We start from the raw sequence: 14,200 nt of genomic DNA, 5'->3' as shown, positions 1-14,200 counted from the left end.
TTTTGAAAATTTATATCTTCTAAATAATTCTTGATTTATTTTCTTCCCTCAACCGCATAGAACGGAAAGATGCTGAAGGATGGGAAACTGTTCAGAGAGGAAGGCCTGTTCGTTCACGATCAACAGCAGTGATGCCAAAAGCTTCATTACCAACAGAAGCATTAAGATCAAAGGATGACAGTGATAAAGAAAATGTACATCTTTTGCCTGACGAAAGCATACAGAAAAGTGAATTTGTTGGAGATGAACCTTCTAATACTATAGAATCTCGGCCCAAGGACCCAGCACACTCATGTGATCATCCTCTTGCAGAAAGAACCCAGGTAGTACATTCTGAAAGTCCTTTTACTGTTTTTATATGGGATATATATATATATATATATATATATATATATATATGTAGGAATGTCTTAATTTTTCTATTTCATTGTGAAAAATTTCAGATCTATAGAAAAGTTGCAAGAATAGAATAATGGACCCTCTGGTACCCTTTTCCTAGATTCACAAATTTAACATTTTGCCACAATTTCTTTTCTCTCTTTATTTACGTGTTACATTTGAAAGTAATGTATAAACATCACAGCCATTCACTTTTAAATTCTACAGCATGTATCTCCAAAGAACAGAAAACTCTTTTCCATAACCACACTATAATAATAAAATTCAGGGAATTTGACGTTTATATAATATTGTTATCTAAACTTATAGTCTGATTTTCAAAAATTCCAGTTGTCCCAGTAATTTCTTCACAGAAATTTTTTCCCTGATTCACGGTGCAGTTTAGAATCATACATTGTATTTGACTTTGTTTCTTTAATATCTTTGACTAGCATCAGTTACTCACCCTGTCTTTATTTTCCATGACGTTCAGTTTTTTGAAGAATACATTGCAGATTTTTTTGGTACAATGTTCTTCAGTTTCTTTATTCATTATTCACTTTAGCTTATGCATTTTAGGCAAAAATAAAGCGATTGTCAACCTCACATCTAAAGACATGTCATACCAATTTGCCCATGTTTGTTGACTTTGATTACTTGGTTAAAGTGATGTCCTGCTTCATTTGAGGTGTTATTTAAAGTGATGAAAGTAAAAATCATTTTTCACTTGCTCTACTTTTGTTTTCTACAGCCCAAGTATAGAGTGATTTGCTAATATTTAAAATAATTCCTTAAGATTAATATCCCCAGTCCTTTTTCTTTTAGTCAAACTTTTTTTGAAGTTTATTTTACTTGTTTGGTTAAGCAATGCATTTTTGAAAGATATTTGTTTACAGAAAGATTTATGTTCATTTAGTATAGTTTTCTGCAAAATCATTAGTGAAGTATAAGAGATTGTTTGATATGGGTACAGAGACTAAGAAAAAAAATTGTAAAGTAACTGTAATATTTCTCAGTCCAGAATAGTAGCTTTTTAAAATTTTCTTCTTTTTACCTGTAGAATATTTATTTTTAGACTCCCATGTTTTTTTTCTTAATGATAATAATAGCTCTTAATCCTACATTATTCTTAATGTTTTATAACTATTTAATGTGTATATGTTTTATGCCCACATGAGATTGAAAACTCCTTGTGGGTAGAATCTTATGAAAGTGTGAAAGTGAAAGTCACTTAGTCGTGTCCGACTCTTTGCAACGCAATGGACTGTAGCCTGCCAGGCTCCTCTGCCTATGGGATTCTCCAGGCAAGAATACTGGAGTGGGTAATCATTCCCTTCTCCAAGTTATCTTCCCAACCATGGGATCAAACCCAGGTCTCATGCATTGCAGGTGGATTCTTTACCATCTGAGCCACCAGGGAAGCCCATATTGCCTTTTAATTTCCCATAATATGGAGCAGAGTCATAGGCACATAGTAAGTTTATCAGTACATAGTTGTTGGGTAAAACTTTAAGAAACTTTTAAATGTAGGTAAGTTTGATGAAGAAATCACTTTTTACATCACTTAACCAACATTTAGCATTTTTGCTAACATACATTTTAACTATAACATTTAACATAAAAAATGTGCTAATTTTGTGTAAAGAATAAGCTTACATGATTTTGAGATTTTAGACATAGTCTGTACATAGAGCTTATGAGTAATTATTGCTGAATTATTTCAGTATAAAAGTTCACTGCTTATGGTGTCCAAGCTAATATTAATAGCTGTGTTTTCTCCACTCTCATTCTGAAAATGGAATTAGCATATTCATATATTTTGACCATTACTTTATAATTTAGCTTTGATTCTGTTATTTATGTTGATACTGGTTTTTTAATAAACAGGATTGACTATATTGTAAAGATCAGTAATGCTAATATAAATATTACCAAAAAGATTATAAACCATGATGACTGATGTATAGATAATGTTGATAGCAATATAAACATTGTGATGCTATTTGAATAATGCGTATGCTAAAATGAACACTTTGGGACACTTTAAAGTTTTAACCAATAGTAGAATTTTTAAAGTAGTTTATAAGACTTGGCCAAGTTTAATATTTACATAAATACTATATCAAACTGGGGTTTTTATGGCCACTGCAGTGTTTATCTGATGTTTATTTAAGTAGTGGTGTGAGTGAGTTTTAAATTCACAACTTTAGATTTTCATTCTCCTTGGAGTTCATTACTCTAAGTACTGGAAAGCATAGTGCCATTATTTCTGTACTCTGTTAGAAAGTGAAAATAAAGTCCTGTTTCTTTCACTAAACTCTAAAGTTTTTAAAAGATGTAACGTATTTTTCCTAAGCAAAAGTTGTATTTGTTCTAGATGTTTTTTGTATTTCTGTTGCTTTTGTGTTAAATATTCTTAAAGGGGAATGGAGAGGCTATTGAAGTCTAAAGAATATGAATTGCTTAAGGAGATTGCTTGCTGACATATGCTCTACTTTTTATGGTGTACTTTTCTTTTAGATCTAAGATTTGGTATTATGTACCATGTGAGTCTTCATGAAAGATGCTTTGAGGTTGTGTGTGTTAATGTTATGTAAAGAGAGTGAGTTCCATGTTTTGAGTAAAATGCCTTTAAAGTACATATTTGGTGAGAAGTGCTTTCATTTGATATTAGTTTTCATAAAAACTATGTAAATACCTTTAGTTATTTGAACATAAAGCATAATATTTATTATACTTGTGACTAGATTTCTTTTGTGAAGCATATAGTATAGCCATCAGGAATCAGTCTAATAAAATAAAATGCAATTGCAACATATATTGCTTAATTTCTTAAAACACTTGAGTATCCTTAAACATAGTACATATGTAAATAAAATTTGTGGCTGCTTAACGTTTCTTTTCTAACACTTGAAATGTACCAAAATAGTGAGTGATTGGTCTGTTAGCCAGCCAACTGCTGCTTCACAGTTGGTGGATTAAGCAGAATCAGCTTTTCTAGAGTAAAATAGTTGGTGAGTATTTTTTATTACCTCTGATTCATTCTACAATATGTTTTGTTAGTTCACAGTGAGTACGCTGGATGATGTCAAGAACTCTGGGAATAGTTTCTTACCAGACAATTCTGTTCAAACTTCTGAAATACCTGCTGTTCACATTGATACAGAGTGTGTTTCAGTTATTCAGCAAGCTGACACACCTTCTTTGCAAGCAAGTGAAGACAAATTTTCAGGAGAAAAAGCAAGAATAGAAAGTGAAATGGATCCTTCAGATATTTCAAATGTGAGTGCTGCTAACTTGGTAAGAACAACTTCTCAGAATTCTGAGTAGATATATTAAAGAGGCAAAAATTCCAATAATGAAAAATTGTATTGTGCATTTCTCTATACTTTACAGAGCACTTTTAAACTTAGCATTTTATATGTTATTTTATGTTAACATGTTATTCTTATAGCAAACTTTGGATGTAGTTAAGATTCTTCTTATTTTGTAGAGGGTGGAAATGAGACTGTGAGAGTCAAGTAACTTGCTCAGAATCATTTAGTTTTTGTATGATTTGGTCAAATGTTCTTTAGCATTAAGAAACTATAACATTAATATCTTCTATGCAGCATCTACCACTCTGTTGGAAAATGGTGCTTAATGAACTTAGTTTTAAAATTCTCTTAACAGAGTACTTTAGATAGTTATCATTTGGAATTGGTCTTTAAGATGAAATTTGTCGTCCCTATTGCTGAATCTTTAAAAATGCATTGACTTGAAATTATTTATAGGATTATGTTTTTGGATGAATAGTTAATTCTTCTCATGTCTTTCTCTTTTCCACTTAAGTAGTAAGATAACTTGACCTGAGGATAGTTCAGAATAGGTCATGCTGGCATTTTTTAAAAGTAATTTTCAAAAGGAGTAGCTCCATATAAAAAGCTATTGAGAAAAGTCATTCCAATTTTCATTTTTAAATGGCCACCGTATACTATAATTTCCTTTTAAACTGAGTGCTTTATGATGCTAAAAGATGATGTGAGCAGATGGTGTGTGTGTGCGTGCTCAGTAGTTTCAGTTGTGCCTGACTCTTGTGGCCCCATGGTCGCCAACCAGGCTCCTCTGCCCGTGAGATTTTCTTGGCAAGACTACTGGAGGTGGTTGCCATGCTCTCCTCCAAGGGATCTTCCTGACCCAGGGATCAAATCTGTATCTCCTGTATTGAGGTGGATTCTTTACCACTGAGCCACCAGGATTAGGCCAAATCATATATCCTAGAGTAAGATTAGATATTGATGAAACCTGATATGAGTTGTTTAAGGAAAAATAAGAGTTATAGCAATAAGAAAAACAAATTAATATTTGTTTTTAACTTACATCTTTTAGTGTGAATTTTTTGAAAGTTAAATGTAATTACTGTCATATAAGTGAGTTTAATGTATGGGGTAGAAATTGGTTATATTTATACTTTCTTTTCATAGATATCATTAAATTTCATAGATATCATATTAAATTATTTATTTTGTGAATTGATTCTGTGAGAATCAAATTTCAAAAGAGAAAAAGCATCCTATACTTTAAGCATAAAATAATTAAAAAAAATTCTCTCATCATTTTTATTTTGATCACATAGGTAAAATTAGCTTGTGGTGAAATATTAAAAACCCTTGGTTATTTTGAGTGTGACATTACATACTTGAAAGAAAATAAGTTCTGCTTTACATATGAATATTAATGTATTCTTAGAAGTTTTAGAGGCGTTTTAACTAAACTGAGGTTTTGAAAAAATTTTATATTTTTAATTTGTCTTGGCAGTGATACTTCTGTGGGTTGCTCTAGATAAGCACCTTATTGTTGAGATTCTAAGTGAAGGATTATATAGAAATGTGGTTGTATTGAGAAAACTGTTTCCTTTTTCCCCTTCATATAATATTGTCTCATAGATGGATAGAGTAAAAAAAAACCCTGCAGTTCTCATATTTAACAGAAAGCTAAGCAGAAAATGACTGTGAGAACCTTTCTGTTTAAGGTCCACTTTTGCCAGCATTGTAAAAATGTGCTGATATAAATCCTAGCTACCCTGGATTAGTTTTTTTTAGATTTACTGAAATTCCAAATTTTAATGAAAATTTAGAAATTTCGGAATGATGATGTATACGGATATTTGTTCGAATTCCACAGTGTGGAAAATAGTAGAAGTTGTATGTGGAAAATTAAATCATTTCATCCATAAGCTGTGTTCAGTTCAGTTGCTCAGTCGTGTCCGACTCTTTGCGACCCCATGAATTGCAGCACGCCAGGCCTCCCTGTCCTATGTTAAAATATTTTCAGGTCTTAAGAGACAAAGTAGAAATGTTCTCTGGAGAAGATAAGATTAGGAAGGAAATAAGCTCACGTGAGAACATACTTTCTACAAAGTTAAATCTATTCAACTTTAATAGCTTTCTAATCTTTGTTATTTGCGATGTTGGTGTTGCACCTTAAGAAGTTATTTTCTGTAATATTCAAGAGTTTATAGAGAAAAAGCTTATGATGCAAAGAAATGATTTCTCATCTAAACTCCCTCATCCCATTCTCTTTCCCAGGGACAATCTTGTGTGTTTTGAGGGGGTAGAGTATCAACAGGGTAGATGAAGTTGGGAGGGGTTGCTTTAAAGAAGCTACCAATGTTTAGGCTTCAGACCAATTCAGTAATAAGCTGAAGCTCAAGCACTTGCATTTTTAATGCCTTTATTGAGGTATTATTGATTTTCAGTAAACTTCACCTATCTAAAGTATATATATTGATATATTTTTACATGTGTTTATACCTATGAAATCATCACTACAATCAAGGTAATGAAAGTATCGATTGCCTCCGAAAGCTTTACATTCTCTTCTGTCATCCTTCTTTCCACTCTTCCCTGTTTCCCCTTCCCAGGTTGTCACTATTCTGCTGCCACTACATCCTAATCAGCATTTTCAGAATTCTCTGTGTATGGAATAATACAATTAATGTAAATTATGTAATGTTCAGCTTCTTTCGTGTAGCATAATTATTTTGAGATTCATTGACATCACTGTGTATGTTAATAGTTCCTTCTTTTCCTATTGTCTTTCGGAGTACTCTGTCATATGCGTGTAGCTCAATATGTTCATCCATCCAGTTGTTGACAGATGTTTGTTTCCAGTTTCTCTGTTATGAGTAAAGGCACCATGAACACTTGTCTTTGTTTTGAACATATGTTTTCATTTCTCTTGAGAAAATATCTAGGTCAGTTTTGTTGATAATGTTCAGGTCTCCTTTGCCAATTTTTTGTACCTATTCTATCAGTTGAGAGAGAGGTATTGAAATCTCTGCATGTATCTGTGGGACTACCTTTTTAAAACCAACTTTATTGACATATAACTTGCATAATATATAGTTTATCCATTTAAAGTGTACAGTTCAGTGTATTTTAATATATTCACAGAGTTGTGCAAGCATGACCATGATTAGTTGTAAAACACTTCATCACTTCAGAAGAAACCCAGTGTCCGTGAGCAGGCCTCCCTTTCTCCCCACCCTCCCAGCCGCATACAACCACTCATCTGTCTTTTCTCTCATATACAGTACGTGGTCTTTGTGAATGGTTCCTTTCACTAAGCATGTTATTTTCAAGGTTCACCTGTGTTTTAGCCTGTACCAGTATTTCACTACTTTTTATGGCCAAATAATATTCCATTGTTTGAAAAATGTGAAACGTACCATATTTAATCCATTCATTAGTTTATGAACATTAGGTTTTCTCCACTTCTTGGCATTTGTGAATAATGCTGCTTTAGGTATTTGTGTACAAGTGTTTGTGTGAATGTATGGTTTCATTTCTTCTGGGTGTACATCTAGGATTGGAATTTTTGGGTCATATGATAACTTTCATATGGGCTTCCCTGGTGGCTCAGATGGTAAAGAATCTGCCTGCAACACAGGAGAACTGGGTTTGATACATGGGAAGATCCCCCTGGAGAAGGGAGTGGCTAACCACTCCAGTGTTCTTGCCTGGACAATTCCATGGACAGAGGAGCCTGGTGGGCTACAGTCCATGGGGTTGCAAAGAGTTGGACACAGCTGAGCAACTAACACATGGTAACTTAATTTTTAACCTTTGTGTGAAACTATCAGAAAGTTTTCTAAAGTGGCTGTACCATTTTACATTCCCATTAGGTTTATTTTGTCTTGCAATTCTGTCAGTTTTTGCTTCCTTTGTTTTGAAGGTATGTTCTTAAATTCACAAACCTTTAGGATTGTTTAAGTCTCTTGCTTTTAAGAAATTTCTGAGTCACAGAGCTGGACCCCAAGTTTTATAGTTCTTTATCAATGCTATTTTTATGTATGTATCATTATGAAATGACCTGCTTTATCCCTTGTCATATTTTTTGTTCTGAAACCTACCGTGTCTGATATTAATAATTCAGCTTTCTTTTGATTAGTGTTAGAATAGTAGCTCTTTTATTTGTAATCTGTTTATACTCTCATATTTAAATTAGGTTTCTTATGTGCAGCATGTGGTTTGGGGTCTTGCTTTTATCCAGATTTGAGTCTGCTAGTTGAGGTGTTTAGACTATTTCTGTTTAATGTGACTATGTATATGGTTCTTTTAAATCTACCATCTTGTTATTTTTCTCTTTGACTCACCTATTCTTTATCCCGCTTTTCCTATTTTTCTCCCCGCTTTTTAATTAATTATATTTTAAAATTTGTCTCCTTTGTTGCTTAGTAGTCATAAATCTTTGTGATTTCAGTGTTTGCCTTAGCATTTCTAGTATACATATTTAGTTTATTATAGGGATTTATCAATTAATTCTGGTACATATTATTTGTATTATATACTTCTAATGCATAATTTTAAATTAGGTATATATGTTCAAAAAGTATTAATAACACCACTATAACATAATTTTTTTATGTTCCTTTTTAAGAATAGTGTTTTTCTTTTGCTTGTAAGATACTTGGTCTGTAACTGTTTTGAATTTTGGTGCTCAAATGAAATTCACACTTTATCTCTAATAACAATACCTCTTATTTATATAACTTCACAGTTTGTCATACCCAGTGGTCTGGTAAGAAAGTAAGTCATGGATTATTGTATCATTTTATGGAATTCAGAATAGTCTCTTGCTTTTAAGAAATTTCTGAGTCACAGAGCTGGACCCCAAGTTTTATAGTTCTTTATCAATGCTATTTTTATGTATGTGTTGAGTATATGATTGTAACATGAAGAGAGAAATAATTACTTGACTTTCCAGTCCACTGATGATTGTTCTTCTTGTTTGTTTTTAACTTTATAGTCTATGGCAGAAGTTCTTGCTAAAAAAGAAGAGCTAGCAGATCGTCTAGAAAAGGCCAATGAAGAAGCCATTGCCAGTGCTATTGCCGAAGAGGAACAGTTAACTAGAGAAATTGAAGCCGAAGAAAACAACGATATCAACCTTGAAACTGACAACGACAGTGATTTTTCTGTGAGATTTTAGCGTTTTTATTCTCTGGGTGATTGAGACGTACAATAAACAATAGAAAGTCTTTTTTAAAGCACTTTACCAAGTGTTTTTTATATATGATGCAATTGACAAGCTGGAAGTTGGTTTCTCATTTTACAAATGAAGAAATTGAATCTCAGAGTAAGTAAAACATAACATTTCTCAGATTATAAGTGTAAAGATTGAAGAAGAATCTAAGATATCTTTTTCTATTCTACTGATAAAAAGCAAATGATACATTGCTTTGCTGTCACTAAGCACTCATGATATATATGTTGAAGAGAGGGATTTCTTAAAGAATGAAAGTAACTGTAAATCTTTCAAATATTTTTCTATTAAATTTTAATGCCCAACAAGTACTTTTGAGCTTTTCTGATGTATACTCTGAATATTTCAGAGTTTTATGTAGTAATAGTTTAAGGCCAATACTTTTCTTTTAAAATTACTTCATTCATTTCTGCTGTTAATGTTGGTGTTGGACTGTTTGCTAAATGAAATGTATGAGCAATAGATAGGAAATTTTCATATATAGTTCATTTTATAGTTTATAATTGGTTCAACTATTTTTCAATTTTTCTTATTACCTTTTAGGCCAGCATGGGCAGTGGCAGCGTATCTTTCTGTGGTATGAACTGGAATGATGTCCTTGCAGATTATGAAGGTAATTTATGTGTGCATGTTTGTGTGTGTGTGTGTGTGTGTGTGTGTGTGTGTGTTGTATGTATAGGTAGAACAGTACAAAATAGATTATGTTAATACATGTGGTTTTTGTGTAAAATGAATAATTTATTAGAGTAGGATGCCTTTTAAAAGTCGGTTCTCAAAAGTTGCTTTCATAGAATTACGTGGTTAAACAGTAACAGTGGTTTTCTTTTTTCTCAAAATAGCTCGTGAATCTTGGCGCCAAAACACATCCTGGGGGGATATTGTAGAGGAAGAACCTGCTAGGCCTCCAGGACATGGAATTCACATGCATGAAAAACTTTCCTCACCGTCTCGTAAAAGGTCTGGCCTTTGAAAATTAATTTGAAATGTTTCACAGGAAGGGAGCTGCTGCTGCTGCTGCTGCTAAGTCGCTTCAGTCGTGTCCGACTCTGTGTGACCCCATAGACGGCAGCCCACCGGGCTCTCCTGTCCCTGGGATTCTCCAGGCAAGAACGCTGGAGTGGGTTGTCACTTCCTTCTCCAGGAAGGGAGCTAGCCATTCTTAATTATTAAATGGAGTCGTTACATACTGATACTATTTTAAGGTACAGTATTCAGAACAGTTGCAGATCTTTTGAAAAGTGACAGTGTTTTCCTGAAATGTTAGGCCAAATTAGTTTTGTGTATTGTTTATATTTATTTTAAGAACTTTGAAGACAAGAAGATATTTTTGGCTTTATCATGTAAACATTTGTGTCTCTTGTCCATTTGTTTGTATTAATAGAACAATTGCAGAATCTAAGAAGAAACATGAAGAAAAACAAATGAAAGCACAGCAGCTAAGGGAAAAGTTACGTGAACAGAAAACATTAAAGCTTCAGAAATTGTTAGAAAGGGTGAGTTTTTAATTTTTAGAGAACCATGATTGCCTTAAATTGCTGGGCTTATTTTCATATTGACTTTTTTCTGGTTTAGAGAAGCTAAAAGAACAGTAAAAATAAATTCACTAGAAATTAAAAGCATTTCTAGCTACTGAAAATTATCTGTACCTTTCTTAAAAAAGAAATAAGAATTTGTCATTCCTAAAAAAGCTAGTAAATTGATGTTTTGCAGTTTGCATGGATTATTAAAGCTGCACTTTTTCTTTTGCCATTTTCATTGGGGGTTTCCTTAGTCAGTTTTGTGCAAAGTGTTCGATGAATCGGTACAACAGTTTTGAACCTGAGATGGTGAAATTTGAATAAGCAGGGCACTAAGTAAATTCATGGGGCTTCCCTTGTGTCTCAGACAGCAAAGAATCTGCCTGCAGTGTTGGAGAATTTAGAGCAGTATAACTTTTGGTCAGTGTGATGTAGTGGAAAGAACATGGACTCTAGAGATAGCCAGTCTGGTGAAATCTTGATTTTAACCACATGATAGCATGTGGTGGGTGCCCTTGGCAAATAACTCAACAGTATTGCCTTTTAATTTCTTTATCCATAAAATGGCATTTATAACTGTTAACCAGCTGTGTTGATGAATGTAGCAAGTATGTAAAACTGTAGCATGGTACTTGAGTGACTGTTGTTCCATATATATATGGTCATTCTTATTGTTAATTATACATGTTAGATGTGAGTACTGTGTTAGTTTTGTGTGCTCTATAACAAAGGACCTCAAGACTCAGCAGTTTAAAACAACACACATTTATTTGCTCATAATTTCTTGGGCATGGAAACTGGAAGTGGCTTATGTTGTGATTTTTTGTTTGTTCCGAGTCTCTCATGAGGTTGCAGTCAGTGTGTTGGCTCGGGCAGCAGTCATTTGGAGCTGAAAGATCCCTCTTTTGATCCCACTTTTTGTTGGCAGGCCTGGAGTCCTCTTTAGTGGTTGGCTGTGGACCTCCATTTCTTGCCATGTGGGTCTTTCCATAGGCCAGTGTTCTCATGACATGGCTGCTACCATTGCCACAGAATAATCTGAGACAGAAAAAGAGAGAATGAGTGTGAGCTGCCAAAATGGAAGCTGCATTGTCTTTTTATAATAACCTGGTCTTAGAGGTGATGTACTATCACTTTTGCTGAATTATATTGCTCCTTGGAAGGAAAGTTATGACAAACCTTGACAGTGTATTAAAAAGCAGAAATATCACTTTGCTGACAGAGGTCCATCTAGTCAAAGCTACGATTTTTTCCAGTGGTTGTATATGGATGTGAGATTTGGACCATAAAGAAGGCTGAGCACCAAGAATTGATGCTTTGGAATTGTGGTGCTGGAAAAGACTGTTGAGAGTCCCTTGGACAGCAAGGAGATCCAACCAGTCCATCCTAAAGAAAGTCAGTCCTGAATATTCATTGGAAGGACTGATGCTGAAGCTGAAGCTCCAGTACTTTGGCCGCCTGATGCAAAGAGCCAACTTACTGGAAAAGATCCTGATGTTGGGAAAGATTGAAAGCAAAAGAAGAGGGCAGCAGAGGATGAGATGGTTAGATAGTGTCACCAACTTAGTAGGCATGAATTTGAGCAAACTCTGGGAGATAGTGGAGGATAGAGGAGCCTGGCATGCTACAGTGCACGGGGTTGCAAAGAGTCTAACACGATTTAGTGACTGAATAGCAACAGATTGGTCGCAGTCCTGATAGAATGTGGGAGGGAAATATGCAAAGATCTGAATACCAGGTGACTGGGATCATTTGGAGCCATCTTGGGGTCTGTGTACTACAATCACTTGACGCAGCACAACAGAAGCCGTGTGCCCCCTATAGTATGTTAGTCACTCAGTCATGCCCGAATCTTGCGACTCCATGGACTGTAACCCGCCAGGCTCCTCTGTCCATGAGATTCTCCAGGCAAGAATACTGGAGTGGGTTGCCATTTCCTTCTCCAGGGGATCTTCCCAACCCAGGAATGGAACCTGGATCTCCTGCATTGCAGGCAGATTCTTTATCTGACTGAGCTATGAGGGAAGCCCTCCCCTGTAAACTCTTTTGTTTACCTTTTGGTCCTAGAAAGGAGGACTAATATGCATAGGTTAAAAGTATTTTCATTCCTTTTGTGTGTTTTAAAATTGGGAGAGATAATTAGATCAAATAGTTTGATTGTAAAAATGAGGTGACATAAGATTCTTCTTAATGCAGTAGAAAAGTTGATGGGAAAGGAAGAAAATCTGTAATTTTTCTCTTTACCTGAATTTCAAGAATTTAATTATTTTTATTTTAATCATTTAGTTTGGATAAATCAAGTATGAAAAACAGTCTCCTTGTAATGGGGTTCTACAAGAGTTAATATATTTTTTCATTTTAAGCTTCAGAAAAGTGTTCTAACACAATTATACTTTCCCTTCTTATTGTGTTTTTAATACAAACAAAATTATATAGTTTATTTTCTCACTATATAATATAATCTCCAGATAATTCATGCAAACACAATAATAAATCCTTGAAATTGTACAAGACATTAGAAGTTCTTAATTTTCCCATCAATGTCAGTATTACTTCAATTAATTCAAATGATAAATCTCACCTTCCATTTGTACAGTGGTTATTGTTTCATTACTGTTCTGACATATATGGTCTCATATGATCACAACAGTACTTCTGTGAGGCACACAGAGTTGAACAGATCCTGAACCCCGTTTTATAGATGTGGAAACTGAATCTAGGAGAGACTAAGGGCTGTCTCCAGTGTCACAGGACCAATTATTTGCAGAGATGGGGCCTTAAGAACCTGTTTTTAGCTCCTATTTCAGTGCTCTTTCTGCATCATACTTTTTAAGGTGGTTAAACCCATTATTATGTAGCTAAAATTCAACTTAAATGTTAGTTTTCTTCCCATTTGTGTTAAGTCAGCATTGATTTTCTTTTTTCTTTTTGGTGCTGGCTCTAAAATGTTGAAGCACAGGACAAGTCTTTTACTTCTATTTGATATTGTTTTAAAGGAATTAAATGCAGCTATCATAATTATCTTTATTCTTCTATAAGCAAAACTCTGTGTTCCTTCAGGGAATGTTCTTATGCAGATAATTGTGACTTTTCAAACTTCTCACCATTTTTCAATTTCTAGGGTACTCATTTGTCTTGAATTTGAGTTATAGAGACAACGTTTATAAGGATAAAAAATACTATTTTTAAGTGTGCTCATAGTGCAGTATAATAATAACAGCAAATATTTCTCTTGAGCAATGTCTAATGTACTATTCTAAAAGTTTTACATATATTGACTGACTCAGTCTTTAAAACCTATGAGTTAGATACTACTACTATTCTGTTTATAGATGAAGAAAGTGAGATGTAGGCTAAAAAAGTTGCCCAGTTTACATATCTAGCAAGTGACTGGTAGATTATGAACTGTCAGGCTTTATAGTCTGTGTTCTTAATAATTAGTCATGATCTTTAGATCTTTCTTGGTTCTTCACTTTGTAATTCCTAAGCTGTTTACCTGTTTGCACTTCTTGTCAAATGACTGTGTATGCTGAAATTAATGATGTGATAATTCATTGCATGTAGGAGAAAGAAGTCCGGAAGTGGAAAGAAGGGTTATTAGACCAACGACGTAGGATGATGGAAGAGAAATTACTTCATGCTGAATTCAAACGAGAGGTGCAATTACAAGCAATTGTTAAGAAAGCACAAGAAGAAGAAGCTAAGGTATGTCTTAGGTGTTTTGAACATTGAATTAGTTACTCAGGTACTTTTAATTGTTATATGAGAAGTTAATATTT

The 14,200-nt window shown here is 34.0% G+C and overlaps 1 protein-coding gene across 2 annotated transcripts in view; it reads left to right on the top strand.

The window, feature by feature from the left end:
* SCAPER (S-phase cyclin A associated protein in the ER) overlaps positions 1–14,200 on the top strand; it is a 401,024-nt gene that overhangs the window by 98,405 nt on the left and 288,419 nt on the right. Inside the window, exons 9-15 of one of the 2 annotated variants that reach the window (XM_069560135.1) lie at positions 61–323; positions 3,442–3,660; positions 8,668–8,838; positions 9,448–9,517; positions 9,744–9,861; positions 10,286–10,397; positions 13,986–14,126. In XM_069560135.1, coding sequence (XP_069416236.1) covers positions 61–323; positions 3,442–3,660; positions 8,668–8,838; positions 9,448–9,517; positions 9,744–9,861; positions 10,286–10,397; positions 13,986–14,126 — 1,094 coding nt within the window. Of the gene's footprint in view, positions 1–60; positions 324–3,441; positions 3,679–8,667; positions 8,839–9,447; positions 9,518–9,743; positions 9,862–10,285; positions 10,398–13,985; positions 14,127–14,200 lie in introns of both variants that reach the window. The other variant, XM_069560134.1, reaches the window with a different exon arrangement.

Source organism: Ovis canadensis, chromosome 18 (genome assembly GCF_042477335.2).
Source record: "Ovis canadensis isolate MfBH-ARS-UI-01 breed Bighorn chromosome 18, ARS-UI_OviCan_v2, whole genome shotgun sequence".
Classification (NCBI taxonomy): domain Eukaryota; kingdom Metazoa; phylum Chordata; class Mammalia; order Artiodactyla; family Bovidae; genus Ovis; species Ovis canadensis.
The sequence above is the reverse complement of the archived record's forward strand: the minus strand, read 5'-3'. Positions and strand labels throughout refer to the sequence as shown.